This window comes from Cetorhinus maximus, chromosome 7 (assembly GCF_964194155.1).
Source record: "Cetorhinus maximus chromosome 7, sCetMax3.hap1.1, whole genome shotgun sequence".
Classification (NCBI taxonomy): domain Eukaryota; kingdom Metazoa; phylum Chordata; class Chondrichthyes; order Lamniformes; family Cetorhinidae; genus Cetorhinus; species Cetorhinus maximus.
In genome coordinates, this window is record NC_135885.1 from 28,456,508 (window position 1) to 28,472,890 (window position 16,383).

The 16,383-nt window shown below is 41.3% G+C and overlaps 1 protein-coding gene across 1 annotated transcript in view; it reads right to left on the reverse strand.

The window, feature by feature from the left end:
* nek5 (NIMA related kinase 5) overlaps positions 1-13,951 on the reverse strand; it is a 63,080-nt gene extending 49,129 nt beyond the window's left edge. The window contains exons 1-4 of the mRNA XM_078545240.1: positions 13,732-13,951; positions 8,233-8,373; positions 2,808-2,904; positions 810-907 (exon numbers count right to left, since the gene is read on the reverse strand). Coding sequence (XP_078401366.1) covers positions 810-907; positions 2,808-2,904; positions 8,233-8,373; positions 13,732-13,734 — 339 coding nt within the window. The 5' untranslated portion in view covers positions 13,735-13,951. The remainder of the gene's footprint in view (positions 1-809; positions 908-2,807; positions 2,905-8,232; positions 8,374-13,731) is intronic.
* Between the last annotated feature and the right edge of the window lie 2,432 nt (positions 13,952-16,383).

Genomic DNA, 16,383 nt, shown 5'->3' on the forward strand with positions numbered 1-16,383 from the left:
GGAGTGTGATGGAATAGTGTCCATTTGCCTGGATGAGTGCAGCTCCAACAATACTCAAGAAGCTTGACACCATCCAGGTCAAAGCAGCCTGCTTGATTGACACCCCTTCCACAAACATTCACTCCCTCCACCACCGATGGACATGGCAGCTGTGTGTACCATCTACAAGGTGCACTGCAGAAACTCACCAAGGCTCCTTAGGCAGCATCTTCCAAACCCACGACCGCTACCATCTAGAAGGACAAGGGCAGCAGATGCATGGGAACACCAACAACTGGAAGTTCCCCTCCAAGCCACTCACCATCCTGACTTAGGAACAGGAGAAAGCCACTAAGCCTGTTGAGCCTTCTCCACCATTCAATACGATCATGGCCAATCGAACACTTCACTGCCTTTTACCTACACTATCCCCATAACCCTTTACATTATTGTTAATCAAAAATCTATCAATTGGAATTATATCGCAATTCCTTTACTGTTGCTGGGTCAAATTCCTGGAACTCCCTCCCTAACAGCACTGTGGGTGTATCTGCATCACAGGGTCTACAGTGGTTCAAGAAGGCAGTTCACCACCACCTTCTCAAGGGCAATTAGGGATGGGCAATAAATGCTGGCCCAGCCAGCGATGCCCACATCCTGTGAATGAACTAAAAAGAAATGGGATGCATGGGAAGAAGTTCAGGTTTACTCCAAAGTAAGACGCAGTTCCTCCCTCTCTCACATACCCCAATAACAATCTGGGGACTTCAACTTTCCCACTCTACCAGAATTTCTAATTAATGAGTACAGATATTGTTTTTAGTTCTTACCTGCTCCTCTGCAAAGCAAACTCCATACTGCATGTTGATTCTGCGCATCATGTCACCACCATCACAATACTCCATTACTATATACAGGTTTTGCCCCTCTGTAAAATGAGAGCAAAAAATAATTCCATTTGTAAATCATTCCCAAGTCCTTTTTTTAAATGTGAATCCTATAAGCAAATATATCTCCTTTATTTGTACATTTCTAAGTGTATTTTAATAAAGTATAGAACAAACCCTTTCCAGCCACAGATCATGGAAAGTTTTGTGCAGGCAGTGGGGGCAGGATGAGTTAGAAACCCACCCGCTATAGCAGAAAACGTGTCCAGGCTATTTTGAACTCCCAGGCCTTTTTAATGTGTTGCCAGCAAGAGGTTTTTTTTTTAATTCATTCATGGGATGTGGATGCCACTGGCTAGGCCAGCATTTATTCTCCATCCCTAATTGCCCTTGAGAAGGTGGTGGTGAGCTGCCTTCTTGAACCGCAACAGTCCATGTGGTGCAGGTACACCCACAGTGCTGTTGGGGGGTGGAGTGGAGTTCCAGGATTTTGACCCAGCAACAGTCAAGTAACAATGAAATATTTCCAAGTCAGGATGGTGTGAGGCTTGGAGGGGAGCTTCCACGTGGTGTCCTTGTCCTTCTATATGGTAGTAGTCATGGGTTTGGAAGAAAGTGACTGTTGTCCTTCAGACAATTGGGCAGTCATTGATTGTCCACCAATATGAAGGTAGGTGTGTTGAAGGAAGTTCCCCGAGAGCGTTGCGGGTTGGATGGCAGGGGACAGGATTACAGGACATGGGAGACCAATACTTGTGTTGACCAAAGGAGCAATCCTGCTGTTCCTGGTCTGTCTTTACAAAGGAAGTGAAAATACTTAACTGTTTGGGCCTTCTTCTGAAAATGCAGCACTCCCTGAAGGGTCAGCCTAGATTATGTGTGAATTCAATAATGTTGAGGCCATTAGTCTGTAGTTTTAATATAACCTTTTTACATGCCTTAAGGGTTCTGAGTTACCCTACCTCCTAATAGCATTTTATTGCTGTAGAGGAAGGTAAGGGAGAAGGGATAGTACTGAATGTTAGCTCTGTCAAGATTTCATGGCTGGGCAGATCTTCACTAGAGGCTCAGAGCTAAGTGGACTGAAAAATGTTCTGAGGAACAGAGTGATGGAATATGGGTCACAATTAGAGAATCTAACCATCGACCCTTAATGCCAATGGTATTACCATCACAGAATCCCCCACTATCAACATCCTGGGGGTTATCATTGACCAGAAACTGAACTGGGCTAGCCATATAAATACTGTGGCTACAAGAGCACATTGGAGGCTAGGAATCCTGTGGCGAGTAACTCACCTCCTGACTCCCCAAAGCCTGTCCACCATCTACAAGGCACTAGTCAGGAGTGTGATGGAATATTCCCCACTTGCCTGGATGAGTGCTCCAACAACACTCAAGAAGCTTGACACCATCCAGGACAAAGCAGCCCACTTGATTGGCACCCATCCACAAACATTCACTCCCTCCATCACCGACACACAGCAGCAGCAGTGTGTACCATCTACAAGGTGCACTGCAGGAATTCACCAAGGCTCCTTAGGCAGCACCTTACAAACCCATGACCACTACCATCTAGAAGGACGAGAGCAGCAGATAAATGGGGACAGCACCGCCTGGAAGTTCCCCACCAAGCCACTCACCATCCTGACTTGGAAATATATCGCCGTTCCTTCACTGTTGCTGGTCAAAATCCTGGAACTTCCTCCCTAACAGCACTGTGGGTGTGCCTACACCACCTGGACTGCAATGGTTCAAGAAGGCAGCTCACCACCACATTCTCAAAGGCAACTAGGGACGGGCAATAAATGCTGGCCCACAACCCGTGACTGATTTTTTAAAAAATTGACTTTTTAGGCTCATATCATGAGTATTACTACATTACATCAGCAGACAACTAAAATCTGCAGTATTTGTCTTTTCTTTCAGACAACTAAAGACCTTCAAATGAATCCAAAAATGTAACAATGTTGGGGTGCTTCATTTTTTCCATAAATGTCACTTCTTTAAGGGAAGCTTCTTTTTCTTTCCGGTGCATCTGAAAGTAAGCACAAAAATATAAGTCAATAATGAGTTATAATACTCAACAGGCTAGGCAGCATCTATGCAGAGAGAAATGGCGTTGATGTTTCAGGTTGCTGGCCTTTCGTCAGAACTGGCAAAGACTAGAGAGGTAACAGGTTTTAAGCAAGCACTGAGGCAGAAAAGGGGAAAAGGGGGGAAAGAATAAAAGTGCATATCTGTGATAGAATAGACAGCACGAGTGGTTAAGAGACCAAAATACGATGGGGCAAGTCAAAGGGACTGATAACGGGGTAACTAAGAACATAATAGGAGCAGGAGTAGGCCATTCGGCCCCTCAAGCCTGCCCCACCATTCAATAAGATCATGGTTGATCTGCCCCAAGCCTCAACTAATCTTTCATGCCAGCTCCTCATTGCCCTCAACTCCACGATATTTCAAAAATCTATCTACCTCCTCTTTAAATACTTTCAGTGATCTAGCCACATCTCTCTGGGGTAGAGAATTCCAGATATTCACTACCCCCTGAGAGAAGAAATTCCTTTGTATCTCAGTTTAAATGACTGTCCCCTTATTCTGTAACTATGTTCCCTAGTTTGAGATTCCCCCACTAGTGGAAACATTTTTTCAACATCTACTCTGTCAAGCCCCCTCAGACTCTTGTATGTTTCAATAAGATCACCCCTCATTCTTTTAAACTCTAATGAATAAAGGCCTAACCTGTTTAGCCGTTCTTGATAAGTCAACCCCTTCATCCCAGGAATCAGCCTAGTGAATCTCTTTTGAACAACCTCCAATGCCAGTATATCCTTTCTTAAATACGAGGACCAAAACTATACACAGTCCTCCAGGTGCGGCCTCACCAACACCATGTACAGTTGTAACAAGACTTCCCTTTTTTAAACTCCAACCCGCTAGCAATACAGGCCAAAATTCCATCTGCCTTCTTAATTACAAATTACAAATAATTACAAATAAAATAATAAAATAGTAATTACAAATAAAATATGGGCCTAGAAAAGTTGCAAATGCCAACAGCATAATTATTACCAGCACCCACTGTCTGGAAAAATGGAAGCTGTGATTATGATCTGATATTATTGAATTCAATGACTCTGGAAGGCTGTCAAGTGCTCAATCGAAAGATATGGGGCTGTTCCTTGAGCTTCCATTTCAGCTTCACTGGAACAGTGCTGGAGGCTGAAGATAAAGAGGTCGGAGTGGGATTGGAAGGGAAAATTAAAATGGGAAGCTCGGGGTCATGCTTGCAAAATGAATGTAGATGTTCAGCAAAGCGACCACCCAATCTGCTCTGTGTTTGGTCTCCTCAAAATAGAGGAGACTGTTTTGGGAGCAGCAAAGACACTATATTAACTTGGAAGAAGTACAAATCGATGCTGCTTCTCCTGGAAGGAGTGTTTAGGTCCTGGACAGTGGGAAGGGGGATGGTGAATGTCGGGTAACGCGTCTCTGCATTTGCAAGGTGCAGGTGTTGGGGACGATCAAAGAGTGGATCATGGTGTTGCCGAGAGAACCATCTCCTCGGAATGCTGAAGGGGGAAAGGAGGGAAAGATGTGTTTGGTAGTGACATTGCCCTAGAGGTGGTAGAAATAATGGAGAATGTTTCACCCCACTAGCTTCCATTATTCAATAGAAGGTCAGGACAAGGGGAACCCTATTGTGGTTCTGGGAAGGAGAGGAAAGAGTGAGAGCAGGAGTGTATCAACAGTGATGGACACGGTCAAGGTCCCTGTTAACCTTGGTGGAAAGAACTACTCAGTTTAGGAAAATGGAAAGCATGTCGGAAGACTGATGTTGAACATGGCATTACCAGAAATGGTGCAACAATGACAGAGGAACTGGGAGAATGGAATAAAGCCCTTACAGCAGCACAGGAGAAAGAATAATCAAGGTAGTTGTGAGAGACTAGTTTTATGGTAGGTATTGGTTGGCGGTTTATCCCCAGAAATGGAAATGGAGAAGTGATGAATGGGAAGGGAAGAGTCGGAGATGGATCAATTGAAGGCAAGGTAGAAGTGGAAATTGGAAGAGAAATTGATATATTTTCCAGTTCAGGGCAAAGCAGTAATCCGCACTGTTAGCATCAATAATGAACTGGAAAAAGAAGTGAAGGAGGAGCCCCGTGTAGGACTGGAACAAAGAATGTTCCACATATTTCACAAAATGGCAGACATAGTTAATCCCAAAATGGGTTCCCATTTGAAGGAAATGAGCGGAGTCAAAGGAGTTGTTCAATATAAGCACAAGTGCGGCCAAAAGGAGGGTGGTGGTGGTGGATGGGGACTGGTTGGGCTTCCATTCAAGGAAGAATTGGAGGGTTCACAGGGCATCCTGGTGAGGGATAGAGGGGTACAGCGATTGGAAATCCATAGTGAAAGGCAGATGGTTAGGGTTAGAAAGCTTTGAATAATGAGTTGCAGAACAACATATTTGATATGTTTTGTTACAACCATTTCAACTAAATTAATCCTGTGATTTGAGCTTAACTGAGCTGGATCATGGGATTATTTCACTTAAGCAAACAAAAAAATTAAACTATGTACCAGTACAAACCACAAGATTTTCTTTTTAAATTTGACCAGTTTTGTTTTTAAAGTAACGATCATAAAAGTTAATGAGAAGGGAATCAGCAATGCAGACAGAACATTAGATAAAAAGCAGAAAATTTTAACTCCTGAAAAAGGGTGGGTTTTGTTCAAGTGTGGTGTTAAAAAGCAAAAAAATCAGAAAGGGAACCCAGCCTACCTCAAACCTACCCACTTTCAGTATTAACGGAGGCAAGACAAGGGACAGGTGACCAATCTGCTGTCAGGAGGATGGTTATTTAAATATTTTAAATAGGCTGCATGCCTTAATTGTAATACTGTTTTTATTTTTAATCACAGTTGACAGGGTTTCTATGTTCAATGGGAAAGTTGCAATTGGAAAGGCAGAAAGGATTGAATCCATGAGATAAGTGAAATAAAAACAGAAAATGCTGGAAATACTCAGTAAGTCAGGCTCATGGTGTAGGGGGTAACATATATTATTACGGATAGAGGACTGGGTAGCTAACAAGAAGCAGACAGCAGGGATAAATGATTTATTTTCAGGTTGGTAAGCTGTAACTAGTGGGAATCAGTGCTCGGGCCTCAACTTTTTACAACCTACATGAATGGCTTAGACAAAGGGATCAAATGTATGGTTGCTAAATATGCTGATGATTTGAATTTGGGAAGCAAAGTAAATTGTGAGGAGGATATGGTCTATGAAGGGATTTAGATAGGTTAAATGAGTGGGCAAAAATTGACAGATGGAGTATCTTGCACTTTGGCAGGAAGAATAGAAAAGCAGTATCCTATTAAAATGGAGAGATTGCAGAACTTGGTGGTACAGAGGGATCTGGGTGTCCTGGTACATGAGTCACAAAAAGTTAGTATGCAGGTGTAGCAAGTGATTAGGAAGACAAATAGAATGTTATTATTTATTGCAAGGGGAATGGAATATAAAGTAGGTGTGTTTTGCTACAATTTTACAAGACTTTGGTGAGACCATACCTGGAGGACTGTGTACAGTTTTGGTCTCCTTACTCATGAGAAAGGATATAATAGCATTAGAAGCAGTTCAGAGAAGGCTCACTTGACTCATTCCTAGGTTGAAGAGTTTATTTTATGATGAAAGGTTGGACAGGTTGAGCCAGTATCCATTGGAGCTTAGAAGGATGAGATGTGATCTTATTGAAACATATAAGATCCTGAGGGGACTGGAGAGGATGTCTTCCTCTTGTGGGAGAGAATAAAACTAGGTGACACCGTTTAAAAATAAAGGGGTTTCCCATTTAAGACGGAGATGCGGAGAATTTTTTTTCTGAGGGCCATTAGTCTGTGGAATTATGTTCCTTAGTGAGGAGTAGAGGCAGGGTCCTTGAATATTTTTAAGGCTGAGTTAGATAGATTCTTGATTGACAAGGGAATCAAAGGTACAACGGGTAGACAGGACGACATGGAGTTGAGGTCACAATCAGATCAGCCATGCAGGCTTTCCCACTGAACAGTCAAGCTGTCAATCAGGCTGGCTATAGGCAAGAAACCCATAGAAAAAAAGTTACAAGATGTTCTGTAGCTAAAAATTGCAGGATGATCAGAAAACCATACTTGGGTTTCCTGTTCCTAACTTCACCCACCCCCAGCCCCCTGCACCACGAATGGAATGCCCTCAGAGATAAGTTCCAGCCTTAAGTAACCTTTCCACTCCAGTAGCCAAAAATCTAATGGATTTTCTTTTCAATTAAAGAAATACTGATATTTTCTATTTAAGGAGTCAGTGCAGAATCATTTTATACCATATAAATACACAAAATTATTCTACCGTATTAGAGAGCAATGGCCTATGTTTATGCTTCTCATCCTTGTGTTTAAATCTTCCCATGCTCTCACCCCTCCCTATCTAAGTTACTTCCCCGACCCAAACTCTGTTCCCCTGACTCTTGCCTTTGCATCCCGCTTCCTTTACCTCACCAATGGCAACCTTACTTTCAGCCACCTGGACCACATGTTCTGGTATTCCCTCCCTAATACGCACCTTAAATACATCTCCCTCTCTTTTTTAAAAGCCTCCCTGAAATTCACCCCCTTTGACCAAGCTTTTGATCACCTCTGCTATGAATCCCTATATGGGTTGCTATTCATTTTTCCTCATGCCTCTGGAGCACCTTTGGATAATTTTCTGTGTTACAGGGGCAATACAACTGCAAGCTGTTGTTGAAGGTCATAAACTCCTTATCAGCTTTTTGGTTTTCTTTAACTTGCCATTTTATTCGGTGATGTGTAATGCTGAGATTTTGTCTGGTGGAGGATACATTCCCCAATTCACCAGGCAGTATACTGGCATTCTCCATTTCATGTTGTAGACCATATCAGACAACAGTCTTTGCTTTCAATTCTCCATATGTTGAGTTACCAAATCTTACCAATTGATCATGGAATGTACCAAGTGGGCCTGCACTTGCATCTCCATAGAGTGCTATTGATGCTAAAAACTAAGATTCTAAGCCTTATTTAACCATAACAAGTCTGCTCCATATCATCTTCATCATGGATAATTATATAATTAGAGAGAATTTCATTGACATTTTAATAAGCTCTGTTAACCGAGAAATTATTGTAAACACAAAGCACAAACTGGCTTTAAGAATTTCTGTTATTAGCAACATTAAACAATTTACTTGCCTCACAAAAACTATAAGATGTATAAAATGAACATTTACATATCTCAAATCTACCAAAATTTTCACACTAGAATATAATCCAATAGAAATTGACTTATTTCAGATTTCAGCCTCACCTTTGCTGTTTTAACCTCTTTTACTACAACCTGCCTGTTGTCATCTTTAGCTTCAACTAAGAAAGCTTTTCCAAACGCTCCTTCACCAAGGAGTTTAATTACTTTGTATTTATCCATTGTGGCAGTTAATCTGTAAGAAACCTGAAATAGAAAAATACATTTTTCTAATTGCAAACTGACCCACAGACAAGCTTTACTGAAGATTTTACATTGTTACAATTGACACAAAATGTGTGGTATGACTTGGGTGTCAAATTGTTCAAATTGCATTTAGGCAGGCACTTTTTAGGAGGCAGTCTCAAACCACTTCAGATTACTCCAGGACACAGTATAACTTTACATGTTACAGTAAGAATTTTGTGAAGTTCCCGGGCTAACCAGAATACTATGATTTCAGACTTTATTTTTAATGACAGCAGAAAACTCCTGTCCTATTTTTGTCTTTTGCCAGCATTCATATTTAATTATTAATTAATATTTAGATGGCCATGACCAGAGTTCAGTATATGCATATAAGCTGGCATGTACAAAAGCTCCTCTTTGCCTTGCCAGAGGAGAATGCTGACACAGAGAGGGTGAAATTTGTCTTGAAAAGCAGCATAAAATAAATAATAGCAAATTGGCAGCTGGTTATACACTCCAACCAATTTTCTTTTAGAAAAAGCTAGAACAACAAACTAGACCAAGTGTAAAGCAGGCTACCAAATTGCTATCAGCCATTTATATCTATCTCAAAGGGCAAGTTTCGCCCCCAAAACCCTAATTATAAACCACTATAAACAGATATCCATCCCAAACTGGTCCACTTAGAAGCAATACTACTCGCAGGACAAAATAATGGTTTGGAATTTGATGAAAAAGTAACGGTATGAGAACGAACGATACATGTTGCTATCAATGCGCAATCAATCAGCACCTTCTGTCAAGGAGGCAATACCTTGTGAATTGTGAATTGCCACAGGTTGCTGGTCTACTTCCACTCCTCCACTGTTAGCATTGCAAAAATGCACTTAATCTTCCAGTGACTTTCATGCAGCTGATGCATTTTCACATTAAATGTCCAACAAACTCCCTACAGAAAGCCTAGTACTTAACAGTGCAAGTACCCTTTTAACGTCTGATAACTGCTAATGATTACCAATTAACCTCTTGCCCATAAATGAAGCTTCTCATGCCTCCAGGTTATGACTTCTTGTTGGGGAATTTAAGTATGTCAAAAGTAAACATTTAAAATAGCTTTTCTTATTTTTCCCTTCTGTCACTTTTTTTCCCCCTTAAACCATATTCCCCCACTCCGCCTTTGTTGACTTTTTGCATCTGATTTGGCATTGAATTCACTCACTCTAATTGACTCTGTTTCACAATCTTTCCTCTGTTTATTTCTCAATCCTTTAATCTCATTGGTGAAGGAATGCGCTGTTTTACAGTTGTTCACCAAGGTCCCAAATGCCTGGTTGTCCTCTCTGCATCCCTATCAGCTCACACTCCCAGCAACTTTGTGGACAAAAATGTTTAAAATCTAAACGTACATGAATTAGGCTAACTAAGAGGCATGTTTCCAGATGCCCTGCTTCAACAAAATCTGGATCAGATCAATGGCAGGTTAAATTTAATGGCAGGTAAAATACTCATCGAGGAAGAAAATATAGGGGCACACAAGTATCACATATCACTACTGACGTAAATGGCCAATTTGATCTCATTAATGTTTAGAATACTTTCTAAACTATTGACCAGCTGTTATGTAAATTGACATGATGAAAATATCACCTACAAGCAGAAGTGCTTTTGTGAATTGCTTGACGTGTGAAAATACAATCCCAATGTACTTAGTGTTACATTCAACATGAATTCAATAAAATCTGTCATTGTGAAGTTTATTAGAATAGCAACATATCTTCAATAGTAATGAGGGCTAATTTAGTTCTGACAGTTCTTTGTATTTGCTTCAAGATTTTCATTCATTTTCTCTCTAAGGGTCAATTAAATGCAACTACATTGTAAAGTATTTTTATTAAATTGTCTCTTGATTTAACAAAATAAAAATTAACATAACTGCTTTCCTGTTCAATGCAGCAAAACAGAGCAAAACCTAATTTGCTGATCAAAGGTCAACAATAAGCTCTATCAATAATTGGTAATGTTATGATGAGGAGTCAAGACTAGGAATGTCGCAAATTCAATTCCCAATCCATTCTGAGTGACCTGGTCTTGGCTAGAGCAGCAGTATGCTAAGAAAATAAAATTCAGCCAGGAATCTGCTCCTGATAACCCATGCTGGAAAATAGTGGCATCCCACAGTGATCTATGCTTGGCTTGGGCTTCAGTTATTCACTATATTCATGAATGATTTAGATAACAAAATAGAAAACCATACATTCAAGTTCGCCAATGATACAAAGATTGGTGGAATAGTAGGTAACATAGATGGGAGCGTATAATTACAAAGAGACAATGATACATTAAGTGAATGGGCAAAAGTGTGGCAGAAGAATATTAACGCAGGTAACTGAGGCTTTGGAACAAAATAGGATGGATGAGTATTTTTTAAATCATGTAAAGCTAGGAACTCTAGCCGCCCAAAGTGATTTAGGGGTCCATGTGCACAGATCACTGAGATGCAGTGCTTAAGTACAAAAATAAAATCAAAAAGGCTAATAGAATTCTAAAGGGCTAGAATATAAAGTGGGGGGTTGTGGAGGGGGGAGAGGTTTTGCTTAAGAAAGAAACACTCGCACTTTCATAGCACATGGCCAGATAATCTGTTTTTTATGTTGACTGAGGGATAAATATTGGCCAGGACACCAAAGATATATCCCCTGCTCTCCTTTGAAATGGTACTATGGGATCTCTTACATCCATCTGAGAGGACAGACAGTTCCTCGGTTTAACATCTCATCCAAAACTAAGCACCTGCTCCAACAGTGCAGCACTCCTTCAGTACTGCATTGAAGTGTCAGCCTTGATTTTTGTGCTCATGTCCTGCAGTGGACATGAACTCAGAAACTTGTGTCTCAGAAGCAAGAATGCTACCAACTGAACCACAATTGTGACTCTAGACAAGCTACACAGAGCCCTGGTTAGACCACTTTACATAGCGTGTACAGCTCTGGTCACCATATTTAGAAATTATATTTTGGCCTTGGAAGGCATGCAGCTTCATCAGAACGTTACCGGGACTCAAGGGTTGAATTATAAGGCGAGATTACAAAAACAAGGCTCATGCTCCTTTAAATATAGAACGGTAAGGGGTGATTTAGTTGAGATTTCTATGATTCTGCTGATAGGGGAGGTGAGCTTTAAAGAAAAACCAGCAAAACTTGAAAATGAAGGATACCAGTAAAACTTGTCCAAACTGGTCTTGTACATTAAAATGGAACTCCAGTATTACTGATTTTTTTTTAAAACTGGGATCTGAAAATGTTGAACTTTTTTTTCCCTTCTGGGAGCCAAGCAATTTAGGATAGAAGCTAGGAAACACTTTTCCACACAAAGGGTGGAAGTGTGGAACTCTCCCAACAAATGCAATAGATGCTAGCTCAATTAATAATTTTAAATTTGAGGGCAACAGATTTTTTTCTAGCCGTAGGTATTAAGGAATATAGAACCAAGGAAGATAAGTTGATTTAGGATACAGATCAGCCATTACCTCATTGAGTGGTGAAATGAACTTGAGGTGCTGAATGGTCTACTCCTGTTCCTATAACCACTCTCAATGTAAAAACTCTCGTTCTGCCCTATTTTTGGGTGCCAATCTTAAATTTATATTTTCTAATAACCAACTCAATGAACAGTTTTCCCTTATACCTTATCAAGAATCTTTCTATTTTTGAACAACTCTTATCCGATTTCTCTTAATGTTGATTGTGTTAATGAAAAGTGCCAAAGGTTCTCTCCTCATCTCAATCATAACATTTTCTTAGTAAGAACTTACAAACCAGTTTTATAGTTATCACAATAAACACATGAAAGTGTTATAAGTCAGTAAAGAGAATGTATGTTTCTTTTATTAGTAGGAGAAATAATAAATCCCAATATTTCAATCAGCTATGAGAATAAATATTAATACATTGTAAAACCACATTCAATGGTTACAATCTACTTGTAAGGACCTTGTTCCCATCTTCCAGCCATACTAACAAGACATAATAGGCTAACATAGTTAAAAAACAAAAGTCTGGCATAAGGGTTCTTTCTAAAAAGGGAGATTGTTACTATTCTGCAGAAGTTGAGCAAATACAACAGACCATGACTCATCATATAATTCCAACATGAATTCGCACTGGATTATGAGTTTACACACTAAGGAAAATGTTGACGTTTAAAGGTTTATGACAATACTTTGAAAGTGAGGAGAAAATTAGCAGCATTATCAATAGAAGGTGGTAATTCCATACAGAAAACTGAAGAAAGTGCAATAATGGGAAATAAATTAAAATAGAAGGCACGAATACAGATTGGAAAGAGTTATTTGTTCAATGCACAGTTGCACTGTTTCAGTACCATCTGCAACTCCTCAGATACCAAAGCAGTCCGTGCCTCTGTGCAACAAGACCTGGACAACACTTGGGTTTGGGCTGATAATGGCAAGTAACATTCACGACACACAAGTGCCAGGCAATAACTCTTCAACAACAACCATCTCCCCTTGACATTCAACAGAATTACCATCACTGAAAACCCCACCATCAACATCCTGGGGGTTACCAATGACCAGAAATGTAGCTGGACTAGCCATATAAATAATGTAGTTTCAAGAGCAGGTTAGAGGCTGGGAATTCTGCAGTGTGTAGCTCACCACCTGACTCCCCAAAGCCTGTCCACCATCTCCAAGGCATAAGACAGAAGTGTGATGCAGGGATACAGGGAGACTGTGCGGGAGAGTGAGCAGACAGTGCGAGAGAGAGAGCGGAGAGTGTGTGGAAGATAGAAAGCGGAGATTGTGCGGGTGAGAGAGTGTGCAGTTCCAACAACACAAACTCGACACCAACCAAGACAAAGCAGCCCCCTTGATCAGCAGCCCATCCAACACATGAAACATTCACTCTCTCCACTACTGGCCCACAGTGGCAGCAGAGCAGTGTGTACCATCTACAAGATGCAGTGCAGGAAAGGCTGGACAGCACCTTCCAAACTCACAACCTCTAGCCCCGAGAAAGAACACGGACATCAGGCACATGGGAGCACCATCACTTGCAAGTTCCTCTCCAAGCCACACACCATCCTGACTTAGAGCTATATTGCCACTCCACTACCGCTGGGTCAAAATCCTGAAACTCCCTCGCCAGCAGCATTGTAGCAACTCAAGAAAGTGGCTCAAGGGCAATTAGGGATGGGCAATAAATGTTGGTCATGCCAGTGACGCTCACATCCCATAGTTAAAAATATGATGTAGCTCGGGGTGAGGGAGCCATAAGGCTGTAAAATCTATCAACCCAGAGCACCTGTCACATTTAAGGTTTCTTAAAATTCTTGGTATTAAACCCAATTATTACTAACCATAATCCTTAACAGGGAGTTTCAAAATTAGGGTGAATCTGAAGACACACCTTCAAGCTCTCGATCCTCTGTTAATATTCGTTACAGGTCGTTCTTCCAAATGTACATCAACAGGGTTCCTGTATCCTCAACAATAAACTGCAGGACTTTAAAAGTAAGCTAGTGTTAATTCCTCTGGTGTATACATTTAATACTGTTTGCTAACTCATTGTGACAATTCCAACCTCCTTTTTTTCACCAACTGCTTTTTCAGGGACCAATAATAATTCGCACCAAACATTCGTATGTCCCAGAGCGTTGCCATGGCGACAAAGGAAACACAAAGCTCTCTGACAACTGCTGAGATCAGTTCATCTGAAGTCAGGCTTTAAAACGAGACCTGCAAAAAGTTTTCAAATACTTACAAACATAAAACAAGGGAAGATTATTTAAGTATCAATTATTTTGCCACCTTCCTCCGGTTAGAGTAAAGGATAAGCGCGCCACGGGGCTCCCTCGCTTCATGAGCGGTGCCCGGAGTCCCTGGCAGAGCAGAGCAGAGCAGCCTGGCTCTTTGTAGTCACAAAGACTCCCGGTGCACGAAAGCCAAGGCAGCTGCTCCAAGGCAGCAGGACTCCAATGTCCAACATGCACTGCAGCCTGAATCTGACTGACACAGAGACAGTCAGTCACCCTGATTGGCCAATCAGAAGAGTAGAGACTGTCAAAGTAGAAGAGCAAAATAATCAAACACTCCTTCTGAGTAAAACTGCCACTTAACTTGTTCTTCTTTCAGTTTAGCACACTATTGGGAAAGTCAGTATTGTAGTGATAATGTCACTGGACTAATAATTCAGAGACCCAGGCTAATGCACTGGTGACTGTGGTTCAAATCCCACTGTGGCAGCTGGTGGAATTTAAATGGTAATTAATATAAAGTAATGTGACTGTGAAACTATCATCCATTGTTGTTAAAAAAAAACCCATCTGGTTCACAATTTGCCCCTTTAGGAACATAAATCTGCTATGCTTATATAGTCTGGCCAGAATATAAGCCTGAAATGGCCGAGCCAGCCAGTTCAAGGGCAATTAGGGATGGGCGACAGATGCTGGCCTTGCTAGCTATGCACATGTCCCATGAAAGGGGAAAAATATGAAGACTATATCTGCTGCTCATGGGTCAGTCTCCTCAACAATGGAGAGACCAAATGCAGATTGGGAGTGTGACTCTCAAGCTTCTGATCACCTGTCATTTTAATTCTCACCCCCAGTCCCACATTGGCCTCTCTGTTGACCTCCTACACCATTCCAATGAAGCTCAATGGAGTGACAACACCTCATCTTTTGATTACACACTTAACAGCCTTCCAGATTCAACATTGAGTTCAACAAATTCAGATTTTAACTTCTGCCCTCATTGTTTCTTGCACAGCAGCTGTTGGTGATGATTCTGCTATTCCCATTTACATCTTCTCCAGACTCATCTTTTGTTTCCTTTACTTGTCCCATTATTAGCTCCTTTTGCTTTGTACCATTATCCCTATTGTCATTTAATCTCACCAGCCTTCACCCATCACAAACACTTCCTTCAGTTCTTCAACCCCCCCCCCTGCCCCTTTTCTTTCCTGCGTACCTGCTTAAGACCTGTCACATACTGTGGGTGCAACTACATCACGTGGGCTGCAGCTTAGTCATTCAATTTACCTTGTTTGCCAGAAGATTTGTTGAAATCCATGAAGAAATGAGTTAAAAGAAGCAAGGTTTTCTCTTTTCGTCCCCAAAAGAGTCTCTCAGTTAATTGGTGGGGATGCAGGAATCCTGTTGATATATATTTGCAAATTGTCTCACCGCCGCCTTCTTCAAGGACAATTAAGGATGGGCAATAACAACTGACCTTTCCAGTGATGCTCACATCTTGTGAATAATTTTTAAAAAGGCATAAATGAGGGTTTCTGCAGCAGATGAGCTGAGGCAGGTCAGAGTCAAGCTATATGATAGATGTAGAAAAGGGCAGCTTAGTGGTGGTTTGGAGTGTGGTCAGAAGCTCATCTCGAGCTCAAATTTCCGCTCATCCAGTACTCAAGTCAGACAAGCAGTATGACAGTTTAGAGTGTTATGAAGATGTGTTGTATAAAATATTAATTTATAATATCATCGGCTGGACACACAGATCTCCTCCAGAGGTCCCCAGCAGCACAGATGCCAGTCTTCAGCCAATTCGATTCACTCCACCTGATATCAAGAAATGGCTGACGGCACTTGATAGTGCAAAGGCTATGGGCCCTAACAATATTCCAGCAATAGTGCTGAAGACTTGTGCTCCAGAACTTGCTGTGCCCCTAATCAAGCTGTTTGAGTAGAGCTACAACACTGGCATCTACCCAGCAATGTAGAAAATTGCCCGGATATGCCCTGCACACAAAAAACAGGACAAATCCAACCCGGCCAACTACCGGCCCATCAGTCTACCTTCAATCCTAAGTTAAGTGATGGAAGGGGTCATCAACAGTGCTATCAAGCAGCACTTGCTTAGCCATAAGCTACTCACTGATGCTTAGTTTGGGTTCTGCTATGGCCACTCAGCCCTTGACCTCATTACAGCTTTGGTTCAAACATGGACAAAAGAGTTGAACTCCAGAGGAGGGTGCGAGTGACTGCTCTTGACCTCAAGGC